Source organism: Equus caballus, chromosome 14 (assembly GCF_041296265.1).
Source record: "Equus caballus isolate H_3958 breed thoroughbred chromosome 14, TB-T2T, whole genome shotgun sequence".
NCBI lineage: Eukaryota > Metazoa > Chordata > Mammalia > Perissodactyla > Equidae > Equus > Equus caballus.
The window spans coordinates 52,598,632-52,622,511 of NC_091697.1; the positions used below are offsets into that span (position 1 = coordinate 52,598,632).

The 23,880-nt window shown below is 52.2% G+C and overlaps 1 protein-coding gene across 4 annotated transcripts in view; it reads left to right on the plus strand.

Annotated features, from left to right (window-relative positions):
* NRG2 (neuregulin 2) overlaps positions 1-23,880 on the plus strand; it is a 184,054-nt gene that overhangs the window by 127,005 nt on the left and 33,169 nt on the right. For all 4 annotated transcript variants that reach the window (XM_023617583.2, XM_070234107.1, XM_070234108.1 and 1 more), the window contains exon 2: positions 17,487-17,658. In XM_023617583.2, the coding sequence (XP_023473351.2) occupies positions 17,487-17,658 (172 nt within the window). The remainder of the gene's footprint in view (positions 1-17,486; positions 17,659-23,880) is intronic.

Here is a 23,880-nt window from a genome sequence, read left to right on the forward strand (position 1 = left end):
CGGCGCCGCGCGGGTGAGTCTGGGGCTGTGCGATCAGCCGCCGAAGTGACAGGCACCGAGGGGCGTGCGTGCCTGCGTGCGAGCAGGTCGCCGTGGCCGGGTGGGCAAGGGACTCCGCATCCAGAGCCAGTCGCTGTCTGTGGCACCGTCGGACAGAGGGGGCGGGAAGGAGGTGCTGCCCGCCCGCCGGCCGGTACCCGCCTGCAGGCGAGGAGCCCGCAGCGAGCGGCAGGATGGAGTCAGGGGCAAGGACAGAAAGACAGTGAGCAAGCAGACGCGGGGCCTGGCCGGTGGAGGGGCGCTCAGGGAGCTGTCACTGCCTTTTCCTCGGAGTGTGCTCTGGGCTCTCTCCCACCCATGTGCCACACCTCCGTGAGTTCTGCTCAGCCATTGGAGCAGGGGCAGCAGCGCCTGCCACCGAGGGGATCCCGTGTCCCGCTGGCGAGCCCCAGGGAGCAGAAAGCCGCTGCTTCTGTGACAGATATTTCCCTCGGAACTGGACCAGTGCGGCAGTTGTCCCCCTTTTGTCCTCAGGAGTGATTCCCTTGGGCCCTTGGGTTCTGTCTCCGGGGAAGGAGGTGAGATGGTGCTTTGGATGAGCAGAGACTGTGCCAGACCCACCTCAGAGACCTCCCTGAGCAGCTACAGGGTGAAGGAGGAGGGGGCCCCACTCAGTGGGCTGGTCTTGGGCTTCTCCGGGATGAGTCTAGGGCACGCAGGTCCTCCCCTGTAGAACCAAGCTTGCATTATTGTGGGTGCAGTTTGGAAACCCTGAATTCTCATTTCTCCTTTCTTCTTCAGGCAAGCGTTTTGTTAATGCCTCTTTTGTACTAGTTAGCAGGCTAGGCATGTTCAAATGTTTCATCTCCGTTTAATCCTCATAACAACCCTGGGGACAGGTGGTCCTAGCCCCATTTTACAGAAGGAGCAGCTGAGGCTTACTGATTTTAAATTCATAAAGTAAGTTCCAGAGATAGGTCTTGGGGCTTCAAATCAGCATTCTCTGGACGATGATGCCCATTTTCTGGGTCTCTATTCCCCCACTGGAGGTCCTGCCAGAGCTGCAACATAAAAATGTCTTCAAAAGAGCACTGGACTGGGAGTTGGGAGTCTTCAGTTGTGGTTGAGAATTTGGCCAGATCCCCTTCCTTTTCTGGATTTGTTTATAATGAAGGGGAAGGGGTAGCAAGGTGGCCTCTGAGGTCTCTCTATTGGGAAGAGCCTATGAGTCAAACACTACCTTCAGCCCAGCAGAGAGAAGGAGCTTAGGGAATTTAAAGGCCAGAGCTGTGTTCTCTTCTTTATAAAGAAAGCCTCTTTGCCCATGTCTGCTGGGTGAGTGTGTCTGTGAGTCCTCCATAAGGTAGTGGGCACTCTTGGTCTGCCCTGAGTAGTATGTGGTCCACTTAAGCTGGGCTCATGTAGTGTGGGATGAGCTCCCAGTGTGAGACATGAAGGAATTCAGGGTACCTATTTTCAAGATCACAATTCATGGGTTTGGCTCAGTGAGCCACTCCTCTTCTCCCCACCCCTACCCCCCACATACACATCCTATTGTGGGCACCTTAGAAGGCTGGCTAGGTAAGGGCACCCTCCCAATGTCAAGGCTGCAGGAACTGAGCTGGTAGCAACCACATGGTGGGCTTCAGCACTTAGGAATCAATAGTGCCAGGGAAACAAGCATGCTTGCTGCCAAGGGTTGAGTAGGCACTGGGGCCAAGTAGGGGAGGGCTATGAGTAGGAGAGTCCACGGGCCTCTTAGTGATCTCTTCCAGCACCTTCTACCCTTGTGAGAAAGTCCTTGATGTCTACCTAATCTTACCTGCTGTCCTTTTTTCTGTGCTTCCTCTTATTCCCTGCTTCCCAGTGGGCAGCCAGCTTTTCAGGTTGCCTTCTTTCAGAGAGTTGGCTGGTGAGCAGATACCAAAGAGACCCAAGGCCTGGGTCAAAGGAATTTTGGAAACCTGAGACTCTCTGGAATGGGGAAGGCACGGGGGAGGGTCATGCTCCAAAACAAGATAGCAGGAGAAAGTACCATGTCAATGAGAAGCAACAGTCTTAAATCCCTGCTGTGTGACTAAGGGAGTCTGATTTCAAACCCAGTAGGATGGGTGGTTAAGCCAACAGTGGCTTAAAGCTGGAGGCCTCCCTCACAACTCCCCTCCAGGCCCACCTGAACACCCCAACAGGGAGAACATAGGCATTGGACAGCTGGAGAGGGGTCTTAGCCAGGGCAGGGCCACATTTGGTTGAAAGATTGGGAGGGGCAGACAGAGAGAGTGTGAGCAAGCTATCCACTAAAATATTCAGCTTATGGGGGAGGGAATCTGGAAAGTGGGAGGGAGAAAGGAAGGGGGAGGCATTAATTAATTGGCTCCCTCCCCACCCCCCACCCTATCCTTGATCACAGTCCAGCAGATTCCCCATCTCCTCCTTGGCAAATAGCAGCAGGGGTACCTCCCAACACACACACCCAGGCCAGCATGGGGAAATGGGCTTGCCCTCTGCCTCAGCACCATGAGGTTGAACTACACTCCGAGTGTTCCGTGGGGCTGAACTACAGGTGTGGGCTCTGCCCATAACTCACTGAGAGTTCATGGGGCCTACGCCTGGGATCCTTACCTGAGACAGGGTTCCCCCATCCCCCACTTTCCTTTATCCCAGGGGATTTGCCAGCCTTGGCAGCAGTGTTGGGGGTTGAGTAATAAGCTCACTCATGTGCCTGGGGTCTAGCCCTGCTCTGCCTCTGTGTGACCTCAGACACTGCCCTCTCCTCTCTGGGCCTCTGGAAATGCACTCTGCTCTCAGGCTCTTACCTTCTCTGGCAAAGGCAGAACCTCAGCCCTCAGGCCCTGTGTCTCTGAGTATCCCAAGAGCAGCTGACCCCAAAGAAACGATAACCCCTGAAGGGGCTGTGTTGTTTTGAAGAATGACTTTGGAATTAGATTCTAAGTCACTGGCCTTTTCTGTGTACCCCTTGAAAGGCCAGGCAGCGATTGATGGAACGGTCCCCCTGTTGGAGCGCCCCTGTGAACTGGGAAGCTGTGTCTGCTCACAGGATAGCAGGGGCAGGCCTTGGTCTTCACGGGGATATGAAGGTGGATTTGCATCACTAGCTGAGAGCTCTGAACACAACTCCTTTGAATGGGTGCAAAGAAATCCTTGCAAAGTCTTCTCTCCCATCTTTCCCGTCTCCTGCCTCTGGTCAAGATAGTGCCCAGACCTCTAGGACAAACTCCTATCTTTAGGCTGCTCAGGGCCAGGTCAGAAGTGGCGATGGGCTCACATTCACATGTCTGAGCTGCATCTGGCGGTTGCTTTTGGCAGCTTCCACCTCTGGCGTTGGCCGCTGGCTGACCCTGCTGAGCCAGGCACCGGGAGCAGTCCTCATGTCACTCTGGGGCTCAGCCTGTGCCTCATGCTCTGCTCCGGCTCCCTGGCACCTCAGGGTTCATTAGGAACAATAACAACAAGCAGAGAGTGACTTTGTACTTCCCAGCAGTCTTTCATCCTAAGAGCTCAAAGCAGTTTACAGACCAAGATTCATTAGTCCTCAGCCCAGGTCCCAGGCACTCAGCTTGGTGTGTGTGTTGGGGGAGAGGGGGTGGGAGGGTGATGAGGGGACAGGGAGCTCTAGTCTTTCCAGATTGGTCCATGACCTGGGGCTGGGATAGGGCAGTGAGTTACCTGGGGCCGGATGGGGGAGGGGGGCGGATCAGGTGGCCAGTAGGTCTGGGATAGAAGTAAAATTGGATTGAGGGCTTCAGGCTGCAAACAGAGGAGATAGTGTCCCTTATAAGAGTAAGAGCTGGGCCTTTCCTTCCCTCAGGCCCTCTGGCCTCTGTGGCCAGAAGAAGCAGCAGCATCGTGGGAAGCAGAGCCCCCTTGGACTTAGATATTGGCAAGAATCCTCAAATGATCCCTGTTACTGCCCTCTGTCCTTGGTGCTGGGAGCCTCAGGGCCAGGTCAGGACAGCCCTGACGTTAGGGCAGTGCCAGAGTGAGGAGTATATGGAGGAAAAGGTGCTGGCCCAGGCTGGGCAAGCCCTAGCCCTGGCCTCAGGGTGGGCTTCCCAATGTGGCTACCCATGCCTGCTCAACCCCACCCACTGCTCTAGGCCTCCTCTCCTCTCTGGTTCACGAGGCTGACCTGAGGGACAGGTGGCATAGGGAAGAGAGGGGTTGTTTTTTTTTAATGCTGGCAAAGCATTGCCAAAACTTGAGACCTGGGGCCCATGAGCACCATGTTCCCACTGTGTTTTCCACCATCTCTGAGCCTGTAGCACATCGTTTATAACTCAGCAGAGGTGAAGGCAGCATATCCTCTCTGTCTTTCTCTAGCCCAGCCGTGGCCTCACCATCCTTTTATCAAGACTTCCAGGTCCTGGCCACATGGGAACTATACACACCGCTCTCATTCACTTTGGTGTATGCGGTTCTGCAGGCATTCATTGAGCTCGTACCATGTGAATAAATCACAGCCCCTGCTCTCAGGATCAGAGAGATTCTTGCACAAATACCCGTGATCAGAACCAAGTGTAAAACTAAAGATATGTGCAATGTACGGTGAGGCAAGGAATAATTTTTTCTCCTCGGAGGGTGTAGGAAGGGCTTCACAGAGGAGGTGACATTTTAGCTGAGTCTAAATGGCGAATAGGAATTTGCCAGGGCAAGAAAGGGCCTTCCAAGAGGTGGGAACGTGTCCATGCCCAGCTTTCAGGCTTCAGGGAGGGCCAGGGAAGTGGGGAGGGAAGGGGAGGCAGCTATCATTCAGTGAGCACTTACTACATGCCAGTACTGTGCTTTGAAGTATAGGTATTATTTTATTGTCCCCACTTTACAGATGAGAAAACTGAGGCAGGGAGAGTCCATGACTAGCCTGTGATCTGGCCGCAAATTAGTGGCAGGATGGGATCTTAAGCTCAGGCCTGCCCCCTGCCCTGCCTCGCCATGCACACACCACCTGGCTCTGGGCTCCTCCACGGTCTGTGCCCCTCAAGAAAAGCCAGTGCGGGACATAGGATGCTCTCTTGGTCCACTTGTTGGAGCAGGTCCCTCCCATCATATCAACTGGCCAGATATCTACTTTCTGGCCTCTTAAGTGGGTTTAGGGGATTCAAAGATGAACAGGTTGAGTCCCTGCCCTCACAGGGAGCTTGCAGTGTGACTGTGGCATAAGGTGTGGAGCACTGACCAAGGAGGGCAGCCCCAAGGCCCTGAGCCTGCACCAACAGGTGGGAGTCCTGGGAAGACTGAGGTTATTAATGTCAAGTGGCCTAGCTGGAAACCAAGCTTGGGCTCCAGGGAGCCCTCCAAAACCTAGCGGCCCTCTGGGTGGCGTTCTGGTCCTATAGAGCCTGTTGTACAAAGACGAATGTTTAAATCAGTGGAAATCTGATTTAAAGCGTAAACTTGGAACTTGCTGGAAATGCAAATTCTTGTGTCCCACTGCTGACCTACTGAATTAGAAACTGTGGGGATGGAGTCCAGTATATATGCTTCATCAAGTCCTCTGGTTGATTATGATGTGTGCCGAAGTGCGAGAACCACTGATTGAGCTGGGTGGCCCAGCCTCCTAGACCCTCCATGTAGAGGGCCTGTCGGGTGTTTACCAACACCTGCTGCTAGGCTTGGGGGCTGCAGGGGATCGGGGAATGGGCTCCCACCTTGTGGGACAGGGTAGACATGGACAGACCTAATTGCAGTTGCAAGCCTGGCTCTGCCAATGGCTGACACAGAATGGCTGGAAGGAGAGACTCATTCCCATCAGAGGAATCTGGGGAAGCTTTCTGGAGGAGATGGGGTGAGGTGGACCTCGGAGAATAGGAGGACTGGTGGAGAGATCTAAAGGGGCTGGACATTCAGGCTGAAGAAACCACTTGAGCAAAAGTGGAGAACAGAGAGTATTTGGGAAATAAAGTGCAATCCTGAAGATACGCTGCCTGACATGTTGTGTAGAAGGGAGAGACCAATGGGTCCAAATTGGGGGTTTTCTGAACATCAGGCTGGTGAGTTTAGGCTTATTTGAAACAGCGGAGAGTGAAGGGTTCTGGGCAGGAGGGTGACCTGGTCAGAGCCGCTCTTTAGGCATCACAGCCACCAGGAGTTTGTGGAAGGCTGGGTAAGGGGGGCACAGTCAGGGCTCCTGCAATAATCCCAACTGAACAGTCAGGATGTGTGTGTGGTGATGGATGGTAGGGGGGGCTGTGGGTTTTGCCTCAGGATGGTTCACCAGCTGGCAACACTTTGGAAAGATTCTGGATGTTTGAGCCTGGCCAGAGGTCTGTGACTTCTGGTGCACTCAGGCAAGGCTGGATCTGAGCTCATGGTCCAATCCCTTCACTGTACAGATGGGGAAACTGAGGACCAGAGAGAGAAGTCCACCTACCAACAAAGCAAACGGTTTGGCAGCTGCCTACCGGGCAAGAAGGAGAGCAGCGGCTCCCGTGGCACTGCCTCCTCCCCCAACCATGGCCACCTCAGGCCTCACCCCTCGCACGTGGCACATGGCAGTCCAGTCAGATGGATTCTCTCAGCTCCCTGAATGCACTGCAGCCTCCTGCCCTGGTCCTTTGCTCCTGCTGTTCCTTTTACCTGGAGCACTGTCCCTTCTCTTGGCCGATTCCTGATGTCCTTCAGACCGAGCAGAGGCTTTACTTCTTCCACAGAGCCCTCCCTGGCCCCCAAGGTGAGGAGAGAGGCTGAAGTGTGTCCCCTGTGCTCCCACAGCACCCAGCACCTCCCCATCACAGTACCAATCCCATTGTGTGGGCAATACCCCGCTCAGCTAGAATCTCCACCAGGGCTGAGACCGTGTCAACGTGACCCTCAGCACCTGACATGTGCTGAGTGCCCAGTACATGCTGGAGCTAATGAATAAAGGAAGATGTTCTCAAGCTCTTTCACCCCCGTACACGGAGACCTAGATGGTCCCCTCTCCTGTTTGAAGAGGAGCAGTCTCATGGGAAGAGGCCGCCCTGGCTACGTGATTTCATCATCTGCTCTGCTGTCCTGGGGCAGATGCCTGTTTTGGCTGAGGGAGAGGGAGAGGGCTGAGTTGGGGAGGAGTGTTGGGTGGGAAAGGGCTCTGGGATTAGCCATCAAGGGGCCCCACCCTCCCCTGAGTGCCTGCAGCAGTCCTGATCCAGGCCGCTTTGAGGCACCCATCAGTCACAGTCCGGCCTTACATCATTAATTCATTTGTTCAGATAGTGATCAGAGAGCACCTACTCAGTGCCAGGCGCCAGGAATATAGCGATGCTCTGACACATCCCCTCCCTGAGGTCCTCACAGTCTAGACAGATAAGAACCTGGTTTGCTCCAAGGTAAGAATCCCAAGTAGGGCAGGTGAAATGCTCAGGGAGTCTGTGTGAGGCAGAGATGGCTTCTAGCTGGGTGGATTAGAGAAGGCGGTGGCATTGAGGAGATTTTGAGGGATTTAGATTAGTAAGAACTGTCAGTTATTGAGCTATCTCTCTGTTCCAGGCACTGTGCTAAATTCTTGACATACATTATCCCCGTTTAATTCTCACCACAATCTTAGGAGGTGGGTGAGATTGTCCCTGTTTTACACACAAGGAAGTAAAGGCTCAGAGAGGTTAAGTAACTTGTCTAGTTATACAAGACACTGGGCAGAGCCAGAATACAAACTGAGACCGGTCTGACCCCCCAGCCTGTGTGTCTGGCCCTCTCAACTGTGCTTCTGTGTGGAGAATGACTTGGTGGGAAGCGTGAGCAGAGGGCATGGAGGCAGACAGAATACAGAATAGATGTGTTTGGGGAGCACCCCGTGGTTTGGTTTGCCTGAAATATACAATTCCTGAAGGGAAGTGGTAGGGGAAAGCAGAGAGGTGTGTGTGGGAAGGGGGCCCATTCACTGACCCAGAAAGCAGCCCCCCAGGGCCCTGGCTGCCAACCAAGATGGCAGGTGACCTTTCTTCTACAGACACCATGGAGCCCAGGAAAGTCTCTCAGTGGTAGAGATCTCCAAGTGTCCACTGCTAGTGGTGTGGTACTTGGGGCCGGGAGAGCAGTATGGCCTGAACAGGGCCTGGCAGATGATGGAGGGTTATGACGGTGAGGGGCTTAGTGGACGGGAGATGGTCTCAACCTTTGGGGAGAATCAAGAGAGATACAGAGTTGTCACAGATGACAAGGTGACTGAAAGGGGGAACCCAGGGGAAAGAGTAGTCTTAGGAGAGAAGGTGGAGAAACTGGTTTTCCACATATTGTATTTGAGCTAGTGACTGAATATCCAGGCAGCAATTAGCTTTGGGGTGAGTTCTGTCCAGCCCGCCTGCTCTCACTAGCCTGGACCACACAAACCACACCTCAGCTCCCTCAGACCCCAGAGTGTCTCGGGCAGGGCTCTCCATGCTTGTGGATGGACTTGAAGGGAAGGAGGCCTCTGCACCCACTGGGGTATCTGCATTTGGTGAGCACATGGGCCTGTATCCTTACCTGTATCAGCCCTGCTAAGACCTTTCCCCTGAAATCTAACATTTCTTTGAATTTTTGTATTTTTATTTTATCTTAAGAATCCACATGAACACGACATTGTACTCCATCATGTGTCTGTTTGCTTTAATGCAAAGATGCTGCTTTTCCTTACTAATGAGCTTGGCAGACCCTCCAGAAGGAGGCCCTGAGATCATCCTGCGGCTTTGCATATATCCCAGTTTGAGAAGCCGATCTTGTCTGGTGAATGAGGAGCCTCCCTTTTCCCCACCCCCGCTACATTTCCCCATGGCCCAGAACTTCAGAAACAACTTTCTCCAGTCAGGCGAAGGGGTGGGAAGTGCAGGCCCATCCTATATGGGATTGGGGCTCTGGGATCCCCTCCTCAGCTCTCTCTCTATGGGTTCCTCAAGCAAGGGGCAGCCTAGGCCAGCAGCAGCGGGCCCTCTCCACAGAAGATTCTCCGGGGCCAGGTTCAAGACCTTGGCCCAGGGCCCAGCCTTCCCCGGTGGGGAGATTAAACAGAGTTTGGGAAAATGGTAATGGCCTTCCAGGACTATCACCTCTGCTTTGTCCCTACCTCCACCCCCAGCAGCTGAAGAGATGATGATGGTCAGAAGTCTCCCATCGCTCCCTAGAGAGCTTTCTCTTACTCCATTCCTCTGAAATAGTCAGAGTGTGGTTTATAGATGAGTCAGCTGAGGCCCAGAGAGGCTAAACTACTTACCTAAGGGTGGACAGCTTGAAAATTGGGAGACTAGGACAAAGACCTGAACTGCCATGTCCTCAGCTGCTACTCTCTCCTCTGTTATGCACTGTTTCCTCTGTGCCTCATCTGTGCCAGCTCTAGGTGTCTGTGCCCCAAGTACTGATAAGAACCCATGGAGACTGTGTGTCCGTGCTGAGTACCCATATGCTGCCCCAGCCACTGGCAGCTCTGCTTTGTGAACCTGTGCAATTTCCCCCAGACATAGATGACATTCCCCCCACACCCCCATCTCTGCTGTTCGTGTCCCCATGTCTCAGCCCTGAGCCCAGGTGAGGAACTGCAGCATGTACCTGCTCAACTCCTGGCCTGGGCATCTCTGCCTTGGGAGGGCCCCCAGGAGGCAGGCATTTCTGTCAGGCTGCCTGGCTCCTGGCAGAGGGGGCTGCAGGTGGCCTACTGTTGGCCCTGGAGGTCAGGCCAGGCCTGTGTATGCCCTGCACCCACACTCTAGGGTTGGGTGTCAGTGGATGGGTGCTTCTGGATGGGAAGATGAAGCTTTAAGGCGGGAACTATTTCTGTTGGTCTTGGAGCTGCCAAGTTTTGTCTGCTCCTTCCTCCCTTCCCCTTCTTTACCTGCCCTCCTGGAACAGGATCTGCCTCCCTCTTTAGCTCCCATCCCCATCTGGCCCTGGCCCCTCTTCTCTACCTTGTAGCTGCAGTGCTGGGCACCTGGCCTATTAAGCTGAAAGCCCATCAGTTCTGGACTGGCTTTCACTGGTGCAGGGAATGTGGCCCTCTGTGAGGCTGTACCCCCCTCCCAGTCTCAGTGGAGCCCTAAACAGGAGGCAGAGCCTGACCTGAAGGCGGGGGCCATGTTCTCTTGCTCAGCACCATATCCCTGATGCCTGGTAGGTGCTTTCTACATCACAGGGACTAAAGGAGGTAGGTATTTGTTGGATGGGTGTGAGAAGAGGGCAAGACAAGCCGAGGTACCAGGCTGGGCCTGGTTGACCAATGAGATGTGGCTCAGGGAAATCCAAGAGGCTGGGCTGGGAACATGCTCCCTTTCGGAGGCCTGGCCTGTGAGTATCAAATGGCCCTTCTGCAGGCCACAGAGAGGATACCTGACTGCCTATTTCACAGAGTAGCCCTCTGTGCCCACTTAAGCCAGCTGTGTTTTTAGTTGTTTTTTTCCTTTCTTTCTCATTTGAACTTAGAGTCTGTAATTAACCTCCAATAGGTTGCAGTCACTTTGTGGATGGGAGAGGGTGGGGAGGGGGCCAGCCCATAGCCTGCCAGCAGTAGAACAGTGGAAGACTTTGATGCCAGGCAGGCTGGCGGCATTGTCTCCAGGTGTTGCCCTGCAAAGGGGACTGCTCAGCCTTAGTCATGAGGTGAGGATCATTAACCCTTTTAAGAGTCCACTACCCCTGCCCCCTGGTCCTGGGGGGCGGGGAGGTGGGTGCAGGTCCTCCCTGGCTGGGCTGCCTGGCCATGTCCTGGGCGTCTGTCTTGCTCTCAGATCTCTGCAGGCTCCGCACCCACCGCCCACTGCCAAGAGGAATGAGGTCAAGCTGCTGGCAGCAGCGGTACCTGCTGGCCTCAGGGCTGGGATGTGGGAAGGAGTGGCTCTGGTTGTTCTTGCTGTTGTTGTTATCTTCAGTGAATTGCTTTCTGGGGATTCCTTGTGAAAACAGATGGAGGGCACATGCCCTGGCTTGGCATCAGGTGATGAGGAAGCAGAAGGCACCAGATACCCCATAGCCAAACTCGTGACAACTGTGGAGATGTGTCTTAAAGTTTTACAGGACCTGTCCTCAAGGGAAATCTTTTTGTGGAGACCTAAGTCATCCTTGAGAGACCTTCCTCTTGTTGTTATAAAACTATCAAAGGAGATCTCCCCATACCCCCACACCCCGCACCTCCACTCCAGAGACCCCTAGTCCTGCTGCTTAGCTGGGCACTGTTCCAGGAGGAAGGGAGCCGGACAAAGCAAGCTCTCAAGGAGTATGGGAGCTCAGTAGGCAGTGCTTGGTCTGAGGAGGAGACGTCGGGGGAGGTGAAGGGAGAGCTGCCCAGCACCCAAGGGCCCACCTAGGCCATCAACTTGCCCCCTGCCCCTCCACCTGTGGGGAAGGAGCAGCCACAGGGAAGCAGGGTATCAGTGACAGTCGTGGGAGCAGGGTGTTGGGAATTTCCGCCCTCTTGTTATACACACAAATCTTCCTCTTGCTTCTACATGCTGCCTCTCATCTGTCCATTCCTGTGGGGGCCTTTTAGAGTCCCCTCTCTGTGTAGGGAAATATGCATGGACCCCCAGGACTGCAACTCGTCCTTTTGGCTGCAAAGCTGAATTCATAGAGAAGTTTATTGCAGTCTTGTTAATATTAGCAGAACGTCAGAGACAACCTAACAAATTCATCTGAACAATGGACTGTTATGCAGCCATTAAAATGATTTAGATCTATATTTCTAGATTTGGGAATACGTGTTTACAATAAATCGACTGAAAAAAGTAGGATGTAAAACATTTTAGAGAGAAAAACCTTACAGGAGATATTTGAAAATGTTGATGGTGGTTTTCTCTCTGGTGGTAATTGAATGGATTTCAACGTGCTTTTCTTTTTCTTTATTCGTGTTGTGTAATTTTTCTACAACAAAAATGTATTTCTTTTGTAATGAAACAATAACAGAGGGGCACAAGCTGAACTCCTTGCAGGGTGGGAATGCTTACTCCATATATGGCTGGATCATTTCTGACTGAGACAGAGGCAGAATCTGGCACACAGTAGGCACTCAGTAAATGCATGTCAACTGACGAGGAGGTGAGTGCCTGCCCACTGGGTTGCTTTAGCTCTTGCCCTGACAGATCCCAGCCATCCCAGGAAGCCTTTTCCTCTGCCTGGTTCAGCTCTGGCCCCAATATACTCTTGGGACAGTGCAGAGGGAGTGCGATACCTCACAGCAGCATTACATTCTGGGCCCTGGGCCAGAAAAGGGACCTAGTCAATACTGAACCCAGCTCAGAGAGGGTGCCCAGGCAGAGGCCAGAGCTAGCCCAGTCATGTCTGAGTCCTCAAAGGTCTGCTGTGTGAACAGCCTCTGAACCTTGTCCCAAGTGTTCCCAGGGGCTGGTACCAGATCCAGTGACTGGGAGGCACAGGGGGAGAAGCAATGGTGGCTCAGGGTAAGAATGAGCTTAAAATGCAGAAAGTAAGATCAGATCATTCCCCAACTTGTGCGTTTCTGATGCCTTCCCATCACATCTACAAAATAAATCCAGGGCCATTTTGGGGAGGTCATCCATACTCCTTGCCAAGAAAACCTGACAAGGCTCTGTGGCCAGGAGTGAGGGTGCAGAGGTCCTCTAGGATTTGTTCCCAGTGCCACCTGGTGAGTGCTCTTCTCTTTCCTGCCACTGGAGCTGCTGCCCCTCCCCCCAAGGGACTTACCTGAAGCAAACGATACCGCCTGTTCTCAGGGTCCTATTCCCTTTCAAAATGCCCATCCTTGGCTTTCAAAGATCCGTGAACTAAGATTTCTGTGAGCAAGGACCAGAACTAGAAGCTGTCAGAGCAAGAGACATGGTCTTTAGTATCTCGCATGATCTTGGAGGAACCATTAAGAGATATAAAGGAAGATACTTTGTAAAGAGCAAGGTATGATTCAAATGTATGGATATTTTTATTGTGTCATGCTTTAGGCCAGTGCTAACAAGAACATAATGTGACCCACATATGCAATTTGAAAATTTCTACGAGGCACACAAACGTTAAAAAAAAGTGGGTGGAGAGGTGGCAAAACAAATCCAAACTTTCTGTCCTGTCACACACAGACCCACAATACCTGAGCCTACCTCTCCAGGTTCCCCTCATACCACTCCTGTCTTCCAGAATCTTCCAGCCGCATGGGCCTCTTTTATCCCATGAACTCACCAATCTCATTCCCACCTCAGGGCCTTTATCCAGCTGCTTATTACTGCTTCATATCCCCTATTGATTATTTGCTGTGATCTATCCTCCTCACTAAATTCAGGCTCCCTAAGAGCAGGAAGCTTATCTGTCTTGTTCACTACTGTATATTCAGGGCCCAGAACATTGCCTGGCATGTGGTAGGTTGAATGAATGAATGAATGAGGAGCAAGTGAACTAGATGAGGTTGTTCTGAAGTGAGTGGACTATCAAGAAGTGGCTATTGGGTCACACAAGCTTCTCACCAGATGAGATGGGCTCCTTGTGATCTGAAATGCAGTCTTGGGTTTTCCATTGGTGGCAGGGACATCTTTGGAGCCCCTAGTTCCGAAGGCTTTCTGAGTTTGGGTCTTGGGGTCATGCCTGCTGTTTCTGGGGTCAGTCTCCATGTAACTCCCCCCACCCCCTTCACCACCAAACTCAACCAGTGGTTGCAGGCTCAGTGCATAGTATTGCACCAGGAGTCACATCAGGAAACAAGGTAGTAGAGTGACCACCACTTCCTCCCACCATGTCTCACCCCCAACCCCACCCAGGCTCGTTGGGAGGGAGGTGGCCCATGGTAGTGGCGACAGAGGGCTCCCTTGCTCAGAACTTCAAGGAAGGGCAACACTCTTCAAGCAGGGGAAGGAGGCACCTTGGAACCTGAGAAGAGATCTCTGTGTCCCCAGTTCATGAGAAGGGGGAGGAGACAAGTTGGAAGTCACCAGTTGAACAAGAAGTTAGATCACCAGGTGTCAACCCAACCTGAAAGCAAAGCCACCTGTGAAGATGTGTTCAGTTTGTAACCAGTCATTGAGCTGTGCACTCATAATATGTACACCTTCCTGTATGTTTGTTACATATATTTTTTTAAAGTTAGAAAGACACCTGAAGAGCCCTTTAAAACCCACATGCTTGGACTCACTCTCACAGGTTCTGCTTCAGAAAGTCTAGGATATGTCCTAGGCACCTACATAATATTTAAAGCTTCTCACATGGTTCTCATTAGCATCCAGAGTTAAGAACTATCGATAAGGAGTGACTGGGGACCCCACAGCAAGCAGATGAAGGAGGGTGGGAGTGTAGGTGAGGGGGAAGGGTGCTGAGTCAGACTTCCATCACACTTAGAATAATGAAGTTCCAGAAAGTCCAACAGATTGATAGCTTGATACGTATAAAACCTCTGGGTGACAAAAACAAAAAAACAGAAAAACCTAGCTTTAAAAAATGTAAGAAGCATGTAATTGGGGGGAAAATTGTAGCAAAAGTTCAATAGCCTTAATATTTATATTTATAAAGAACTCTTACAGATCAATAAGAAGATGAGCACCCAACAGAAAAACAGTGTACAGATATGAACAGGCAATTCAAAAAGAAGAAATACAATGGGCCAATACACTTATGAAGAGTGATCAGGCTCACCAGGAATCAAATAAATGCAAATTAAAACAACAGAACGACCTAACCTTTGCCTAACTAATTGGTGGAAGATTAAATACATGATAACACCTTGTGTCGGTGAGGGTGTGGAAGAAGCAGGCACTGTCATTCACTGATGGGAGTGCAAATTGGTGCAGTCTTTCCAGAAGGTAATTTGGCAAAGCTGAGGAAGATTGCATACCATTTTGATGCAGCAATTCCACTTTTAGGAAGATTGCCTAAGGAAATAACTGTGGATAATAATAACAATAATAACTAACCTTTATTAAACACTCTGTGTGTGCCAGGCTCTACACACATTATCTCATGTAATCCTCACAGCCATCATCACGCAAGGTGGGAGCAGTTATCATCACCTGTATTTTACAGATGAGGAAACTGAGGTGCAAAAGGATTGTGTCACTGACCTAAGAACACAAAGCTAATGAGTAGCAAAGCCTGGATTTGAACCCAGGCAATCTGAGTGAAGAGCCACACTGCCTGTGTAGCAGTATACACTGGTTGTATACCAAGGATGAATACTGTGTGCACTGGATGTATAATGTATACACTAGATGTTCCTCTGGGCTTGTTTATAATGGCAGTGGGGGAAGGGAACGAAGAAAACATGCTGAATGCCCCAGATAGGAACTGGTTACGTAGTTGTGATATACCCATACAGGAATATTATGCAACCATGAAAAATGATGATATAGAAAAAATACATGTGTGTGAATACTGGAGGGTTTTGTATATGCATAAAAGATCTCTGAATGGATTTAAAAGGAACTGATAAAATTGGTTGCCTTCTTGAAAGGCAACTGTGTGGCTGTGGTCAGAAGTTAGAGGAAGACTTGTTTTTGAAGCTATATACCCTTTTCCACTTCTTGGGGTTTGAATCACGTGAATATATTATCTATTAAAATATGTATATGTCTATAAATATATATACATCTAAGTTGTGTTATAGAACTTATTCCACGTAACTTTATTTCTTGAAATGCCTCTAAGAGTTCCGAGAAAAAAAGTTCCAAGTGCCCTACTTAGAGAATCACACTGAAGTCAATGAGGATGCTTCTTTAACTGTGTTCACCCACATGTTCCACAGACTGATTTGCTCATGGAACCCTTTTCTCAAATAACATCTATTAGCATCTCCCTGGATATTCATGTCCTGTAGAATTCAGTTTGGGAAGTGCTACTATTCATATTTAACGCCAAGGCAAAAGGTTTACATTGTTTTGTTAAAGGAAAGAAACATGTTAGTGGCAGGGACCCCATTTTGTTTAAAAGTTTGTGTGTGTGTGTGGGTGTGTTGTTGCTGAGTACCAGGATAATGGGTGATTTTGTTTTCTTCTTACCCATCTGTATTTTTTATTTTCTAAAATGAACAACACCATTTTACAAGCACTCTTTTTTGAGTCTATGTAATACATCTTCTAAAGCTTTGGGAGCCCTTTCTCTATACTCTGCCACTGCCCCCCACTCCCATCGCCTCGATACTGACAAGCAGCCGCTTAAGGTTAGGTTCAATGAGGGGCCCCTATCTATAGCCAGACCTTCTGGCCTGCCTTTATCCAGAGCCAGCTCAGGCCTGTTGCTGTGAGCTGCCGAGGGAAGGACCAATGACCCAGACGGGGCCAGTCAGTCCCCAGACAAGTCCCTAGCCCCAGCAGGCCCTCCCTTCTGCTGTTGGAAGGGTAAAAAGAAGGGTCTCCATCCCTCAAAGAGAGATGAGGCTGCAAAGCAGACTCTAGCCTGACGCACAGTAAATTCAGGCTTTGGTCCCAGCTCTGGCTGCCTGGCTTTTTGACCTTGGCCAAATTTCTTAACCTCTCTGAGGCTCACCTTTACCATCTATGTCATTAATGCCTCTTGTATTACAGAGCTCAGAGACCAAACGAGAGCATGCACAAAGGCATTGTGTATCCTGTGAGGGCTGTCCCAGTGGAAATTATTACATATATCAACAGGGAGTATGGGCTTGCCCTCACCTTCCTGAGCACAGAGTACTTTTTCCTTTTCTTTTTTTTAGGTTGTTGGGGGAAGGGGAGCAAGGAGATGAAGCATGGGAGACCAGGGCATGTGGAAATAGAATGGTGCTTAAGAAAAATGGGAGAAGCCTCTCAGCAGGGCATTTGCAGCCCTGCATCCATGGTTGGGCCTGTGCCCACCAGTGTAGCCCTGTGCCTTGTTCCCCACACAGCCACTCCACTTCACCCACTCAAGTCAGCCCACCCCGCTGGACCACGTGTGATTCTCGCAGGCAGCAGCGCTGATTGTGCCTGGCCCACCTCCCTCCCTTCTCCTTCTGCCCCATCCTTTACCTCTTAGCTGAGTTCGCCCCTCCCCCAGCCTGGGTTGGGGTCACAACTCTGGGCTCCAGCATTCCCAGGCTTCCATGAACCATGCTGTGATGGCAATGCTGGGTTACAGCTCCCCTGCCAGACTGAACTTCCTGAGGGCCAGAGCCGTGTCTGTCATCTTGGTCTGCCTGTGCCCTCTGGGCCCAATGTAGGCCTGGGTGTCTGGGACAGGCGTTAGATCATGAGCACTGAAGTAGAGGAGACCTGAGTTTGAATCCCAGTTCCATCTCCTTGGGGAAGTGACTTCACCATCCTGAGCCTCACTTTCCCCATCTACAAATGGGTTTAATCGTAGCAGTGAACTCTTGGAGTTGTTTTCATAAGCTAATTATGTAAAGCTCCTAGCACCATTCCAGGCATGAAGAACACTGTCCACGACATAACCATGTGGATATCATTGCAGACCCTCTGTGAATGCTCGTTGAATTGAACTAGGAAATGGCACCAGGAGGGGTGGCTCCCCAGGCTCCCTGCTCCACCTTCCCAGGCCCAGCCCAAGGACAGTGGCCGTTCCTCCACTGCTCATGCTTGATGCTGCCCCTGCCACCACCACGCTCACCTCCATGTCTTATACCCCCACAGCCACCCGGCCCAAGCTAAAGAAGATGAAGAGCCAGACGGGACAAGTGGGTGAGAAACAATCGCTGAAGTGCGAGGCAGCTGCTGGGAACCCCCAGCCCTCCTACCGCTGGTTCAAGGATGGCAAGGAACTCAACCGCAGCCGCGACATCCGCATCAAGTATGGCAATGGCAGGTGAGCAGCATCCATCCCACCCTCCATCCTCCCAGCTGCCCTCCCTCCTTCCTGAGAAGAGGGACCTGAGCTGGCAAGTCCCAGGGCTGTGCCGCAGATCCACCCATGGAACCGGTTCTAGTCCCCCTTCCTTGCCCTGCCCCATTCCTCCTGGCAGCTTCAGGCCCCTCTGGTTATGTTGGCCCAGTATCTTGCAGACTGTAGGTGCTTAATTAATGTCTCTGGGTGGTTGAAGGCAATTTGACTGTCAAACTCAGCTTTACCTGTGGAAGTCCCCTCTTGTCCCTAAAACTTCTCAAAGGACCTGCCATAGTGTCTGAAAGCCCATCATTTGGCAGTCTTTGGTCAAAGACCCTGATGCCAGAATGTGTCTGGGAGGTCACATGTGATGATGGGCTGGTTTCTAAGCTCGGCAAGCTGTTGTTGGACAGAAGGCTAGGAAAGGGGAAAAGCATGGCTTTGACAGGTGTTAGGGAGTCTCTACCCCTGTGCCATGGGAATTGTCTTTGGAGTTGATGCTCCAGGGAAGAGAATCAGAAGCTCTGGAGTCTCCAGGCTGAGGAAGATGGCCTCTCTCCCATCTTGGGTTGGTGGGGCAGGGAACTTTGGACAACAGAGAAGCTTGGAGTCCAAGGGTGGCCCGTCACCTCTGTCCTGCCTCTCATAGCCCCTGTGGGGCTGTCAGAAGGCAAGACAAGCAAGAGGGGAGGCATCTGTCTGTTGGCTGAACCAAAGTTCTGCATGACCTCTGCCCTGAGGGTCAGGTGCACTTTTCTCTCTTCCTGAGGGGCACCCCAGTCTTTCCTGCCCTTCCAGAGCGTTTACAACCACCCCCTTCCTGACTGTCATTTCCCTCCTCACTCCCACCTAAAATGCAAAGGAAGATGATTTCAGAGGACCCCCAGCCTGCCCCACAATAGAAAGTGGTGGAAGGAAGGCCTGGGCTCAGGCTGCTCCTGTTTTGCTGGGTGGCCCTGGATGTGCACCCCCCGACCCTGGGCGTTAGTCTCTGGAACCTGTGAATGAGGGTGTGGGGTCAGAGGCCCGGGAGGTGCTTCCAGTTCTCTGACTCTCCTTCCAAGAGCGAGGAGCAAAGACAGAACTGGTCACCTGGAAAGTAGTCCAGGCAGAAAACATAAAGTGACTTAAGAAGGGTTTGGTTTGGATGAAAGGTCTGTGGAGGAAAGAATGCTGCTTCCTAAGGGAATTGCCGGGAGGGGTCCAGTGGGTCTCCAGTCTACAGAGTTAGCAAGAAATTCAGGTTACCCACCAAGCTCACCTCGCCTTCTGAGGCCACCCCTCCCCTTCCCGCGGCACTGCCAAGGCCAGCTCCAAGCTGGAGAGAAGAATGGACAAGCTTCTGGAGCTGCTGGGAGCCCTGTCTCCTTCTCGTCCTCTCTTTCTGGAAGATGGCCTCTCCTTCCTTCACTGAGACAAGAGAAGTTTTCCCTTGCCTTCCTCGTTACTCTCAAATATGTCCACAACTTGGCCCATCCTCATCCCCCAATTCCTGATCCCCGTGTCACACACTCATACTCACACACACACTCCTGCACACATGAACACACATGCCCTCAGCTCCCCTGTGCCAACAACAAACTCCTTTCTCTGGTGACTTTAGCCTTTATCTCTCTACCAACGAACACACTCACATCACTACTCTTCTAAAGCTTTCCCTCCATATTGCTGTCTCCTCTTCCTCCTCCAGCTGTTGCCCCATCTCACTTCTTCCCTCCACCACCACGTGGTGTCAGTTTCGTGCCTCCACTTTCTCTTGTCCTCCACTCCTCTTTGCTCTGCTCGAATCTGCCCTGTAAATACAGCCCCATCACTCTCTGTGGCTGTGGCTCTTGAGAGACCCAGCAACCTCGGAGCTTCCTGGCCCCAGGCCTCTCCCTGTGGTCCTCCTCCTGGTCCTCCTGTGCCTCTAACCACTCTCGCTCAGTAACCATCAATGCTGGAACTTTCCTGTCTTTTGGGCTTCAATCTCCTTCTCCACCTGTGGGTAATTTCACCCTCTTATATCTGATGACCCCAAGCCTCTCTCTCTAGTTTGATGGCTTTTTCTTTTTTACTTGAGTTCCATATCCATGCTGCCAGCTAAACACTAGATACCACCCCTGAGATACCCCACAGACATTTCTAATCCAGATGTCCCGATCTAGCCTCTCCCCCTTGCCCTCTCTGGCCCTGCCTCGCCTTCTGTGCTCCCCTCTTAGCTGTGGCAGAACTAGGCTGCCTGCTGCTCAGCACCTGCCCCCATGTCGTCCTCTCCAGTTGGACACCACGTCTCCAGAAGGAGGCACCTTTCTCCCTGCCCTGCACGTTTCTTATCTGCTCTCCCTGCTTCTATCCTCTTTTCTTCCACTCTCCCGCTCTTGGCCATCCCCACCTTTTCTGGGCCACAGGCCCATTTGTGAATTCATTTCTGTATCTAACAAGATATGTTGAGCATCAACTGTGTGTCAGGCGCTCTGCCAGAGGCTGGAGATACGCCAGTGAATGGAACAGACACGATCCTTACCTTCATGGAGTTTCTAGTCTAGCTTCTAGTATAGAAGCTGCTAAAGGCCTGGACCCTTTCTTCAGAAAAGGCATGCCTTATCCACCCAGTTTTGCTTACAGTTCTAGAGAGCTACAGAGTCACTGACTCCCGTGACTCTGATGGGGACACATCTTTCTACCATGGGTACATATCCAGTCATTCATTCGTTTACTTGGCAGATCTTGAGAGCCTGCTGTATGCCAGATACAGCCCCCTTGGGACCCTTCTGACTCTCCTCTCCTGGCCTATAAACCACTGCCCCACTCTTCCCCAAAACCTGGGTGCTCACAATCCCTGGTCTTTCTTTTCATGACTGTGGACTTGGGTCCAGGCTATTGCTTGGCAGCTCCCTCCCCCACCCTTGACCTCCTACCCCCATCCCTGGAAACATTCTCCGAGACCCAGCTTAAATGTCATGTCCTCTGGGACACCTTCCTGAGCCCTCCAGGTAGCTCATGTTGTCCCCCTCTCATGATGCCTTAGACACGGTTTCATTGCATTGTTGAGGGGCTGTCTCTCCTTTTAGCATGAGAGAGCCTCAAAGTCTGCCCTCCCCACCCCATACACACCCTTCTCTCCTGTATGGCCTGGCAGAAGAGATCCACATTCAGGGTTGAATTGATGAGAATCCCGCAGGACTAGCTCTCCTCTCCTGCGTGGAGAATGACACTAGGACTGAGCAGGTCGCCCTTTGGGTTGACCAAGGCTTTGAGCAAGTTACTTTCCTGGTCACAGCTCAGTTTCATCTGACAAGTGAGTCACCTAGTCCAGAAACAGGGCCTGGCAGATCTTCTCCTCCTGGGTAGTGGGGACCCCTAAGAGCCTGAAGTATGCCCCCTGCCCCCTTCCTGTCAGGGTCCTGTCCCATCTGCTGCATTTCTGAAACTTCCTTGCTCCACCCATCCTGCCCCTGGGCTCCCAGCAGTGAGTTGATGGGGTGGGGAAGTGGACCATGATAGGGAACTTTTGATTCCCTGTGAACTTCTGATTCCCTTGTTGTGACACAGAGAGGACCACCACCTCCACACACATGCTTCACCTGCCATTGGGGCCAGGGGTAGGGGCACAAATCTCCTTTCTGGCAGATTCTTCTCTTTTCTTCTGCCCATGCTTCAGCGTGCTCTCTGGCCCCCCTAGCACTCTGTCTGTCCAGGCCACACTCTGTCTTGACATCACGCTTGGCATGCAGAGACCCACTCCCCGGCGGATGCTCCCCCAAGCCTTCGTGTATCAGGAGAAAACTACCCCTACCGAGCCCTGGGCATGGGGCCCTCCACTGAGAACCACATGTTCCCTTATTTATGAGGGGCAGGCTGGGACAGGCCCCTCAGGCAGGCAACGGGAGGTAGACACTGAGGAAAGTGTGCGGACGGGTGGAGGATGTGGCCTCCCAGATCCTGTCCCTGCCAGCAGAAAACTGGCTGAGGAAGGAGGGGAGGGGCCACCACTGCAGGGGCAGGCCTGGGTCAGCGTGGCAAGGGGGCACCAAGCCTGCCAGGAAGGCGGAAGAGAGTCCTGAGTCCTTGGGGCTTCTGACTGGCGCTAGGAGAGAGGAGAAGAGAATGTAGCGGCTCCCGCTCCTTTAGGGCCTGAGAGACCCATAGGACCCCAGTGCCTCCTATGCAAGTCTGGGGCCCACCTCCCTGGAACTGTCCAGATCATCACACAGCTGGCAAACCAGATGCCCACAACCAGCATACCTAGGGATCAGTGTTTCTGTTCCTTTGCTTCTTTCTGGTTCCTCAAAGGCGAAGGGCTCTCCCCGAGCTCTGGGTCTCCTTTCCATAAGTCTGCCCTACCTTCATGTGGGAAGCCCTTCCTTCCAGTTCTAGCTTCTATCCCTTCATATATCGTGTGAGCCTAGCTCTGCCTGTCTTGCTACATATGATGTCATGTAAGGGAAGCCCCTTTGAATTTAGCTGTGGGTGACAAGTAGGTTCTGTCTCTCTGTCCCCTGTACCTTGACCCTGCAACCTTCAGGTGACCCCTTTACTTTGCTCAGCTAGTGTCAGGGAAGAGCTGGTGACCGGGAAGGGAGAGAAGCTTGGTCCTGGGGCAGCCGGGTTTTGTGGCATCTAATTAGGCTCAAGCCAGGAAGGAGAGGCTGTCTTAGCCAGAGGAGCCTCCAAGGGCTCTGTTTAATGAAGGGAACAAACTTGAATTGACAGAAGAGCGTTGTAGGCAGGCACCAAGCCGAGGAGACAGAGACCAGCTTGACTCGGGAAGGGTAGGGGGGGATTCAGGAAGCTATCACTGTAAATTGATGAGGACATTACCACAGCAACAGGACCTATTGTCAAGACAACCTTATGGACCCTTGCTTGGGGTATCTTGGAGTGAGGCTGTCTGGGAAGAGGCCTACCCCTAGAGACAGAAGTGGAGCCCAGGAGACAGGTCCCCAAAGCACAGCCCTGGTAGGGATGTGGGTCGGTTTGCCATCTCCTCGATCCCTGACCCAGCCTCTCCACTCACCTCCCCTGTCCTCCTTCCCCCATCAGCTTTATGGCTGTTTCACATCCCTGGGCTCAGGGCAGTGGCAGCCCTACCTCCTGTTCCACCATTCTGGCAATCTGGTGTTTTAATTGGGTATTAAAAAGAGGAGGAGGTTATATCAGGTAAAGAAATTTTCATTCTACTTCTTGTTTCCCCCCGGGGCCCAGGTTGGGGTCCCAGGCTTTATCCAGAGCTCAGACAGCCCCTGGAGAGCACTGGGGCAGAGCGAGGCTTGGGAAGTGTGAATAGACCCTGCAGAGCCCAGGCACCCCGGGGAAGGTACAGGGAAACTCCGGAAAGGAAGGAGAGGTTTGGCAGGGTCTTCAGAAGGAAGAGGAGAATGAGGGCCAGGTGCCCTGAAGTCACACATAGCGCTGGAGTCCCTGCCCAGGCCTGGCCCCACAGCTCTCGGCAGGCAGAGATTGGGTGCGAAGGCCTCCATGGAGGGGCCTAGCCCCAGCGTCAGGCTCCAGGAGATAGTCTCTGAGCTGCTGAGGGGCCCATGTCCTCATCAACTTCAGCTCCCCGTCCACCTCTGCCTTTGCCTCACCAGGTGCCCTTGGACAAGTCCAGAAGCCTTTCTAGGACTCAGTTTTCCCGTCTCTACTTCCCTGTCCACCTATGGATTAGTCGTGAGGGCCGAGTCAGGCCACAAGGGTTAGGATCTTTTTGTTCCCTGAGGTGTTCAGGCTCCCAGCACACAGAAGGCTCTCAGTAAACATTTGTTGAATGAATGAGTGAATGATGGAGAATCTCTTGGAGAGGCCACAGAGTGCCCCTAGTGTCAGGGCTGACATGAAGGCAGGGAAGAGGTTGGGACTGGGAGGCTGGGCACAGTTGGCATGGGAACCTGTTAGAACATAGGCTTTCCCAGGTACCTGGGAATAGGCCTTGCATATCTAGAGTGACAGGCTGCCACTTCTAAGAGAAGGCTGAGGTAGCTGGTGAGCCAGTGGCTTCTCTGTTGGGGGGTGGGGGACACTGGGAATGGGACAGTGGCATTGAAACAAGAGGAAGGAGGTAGCCATGTAACTTCCTAAGGGGCCATACTTTCCTTCCCCAGACAAATGGTTACAAAGAAGGTCCAGCCATGGAAAAGTGAATGTGGGGATTCATAGATTAGAACGTGTGTGTAGCCACTAGCCCCGCCCTGTGTTCTGCTGAGTGCCCAGGTCTCCCTCCAA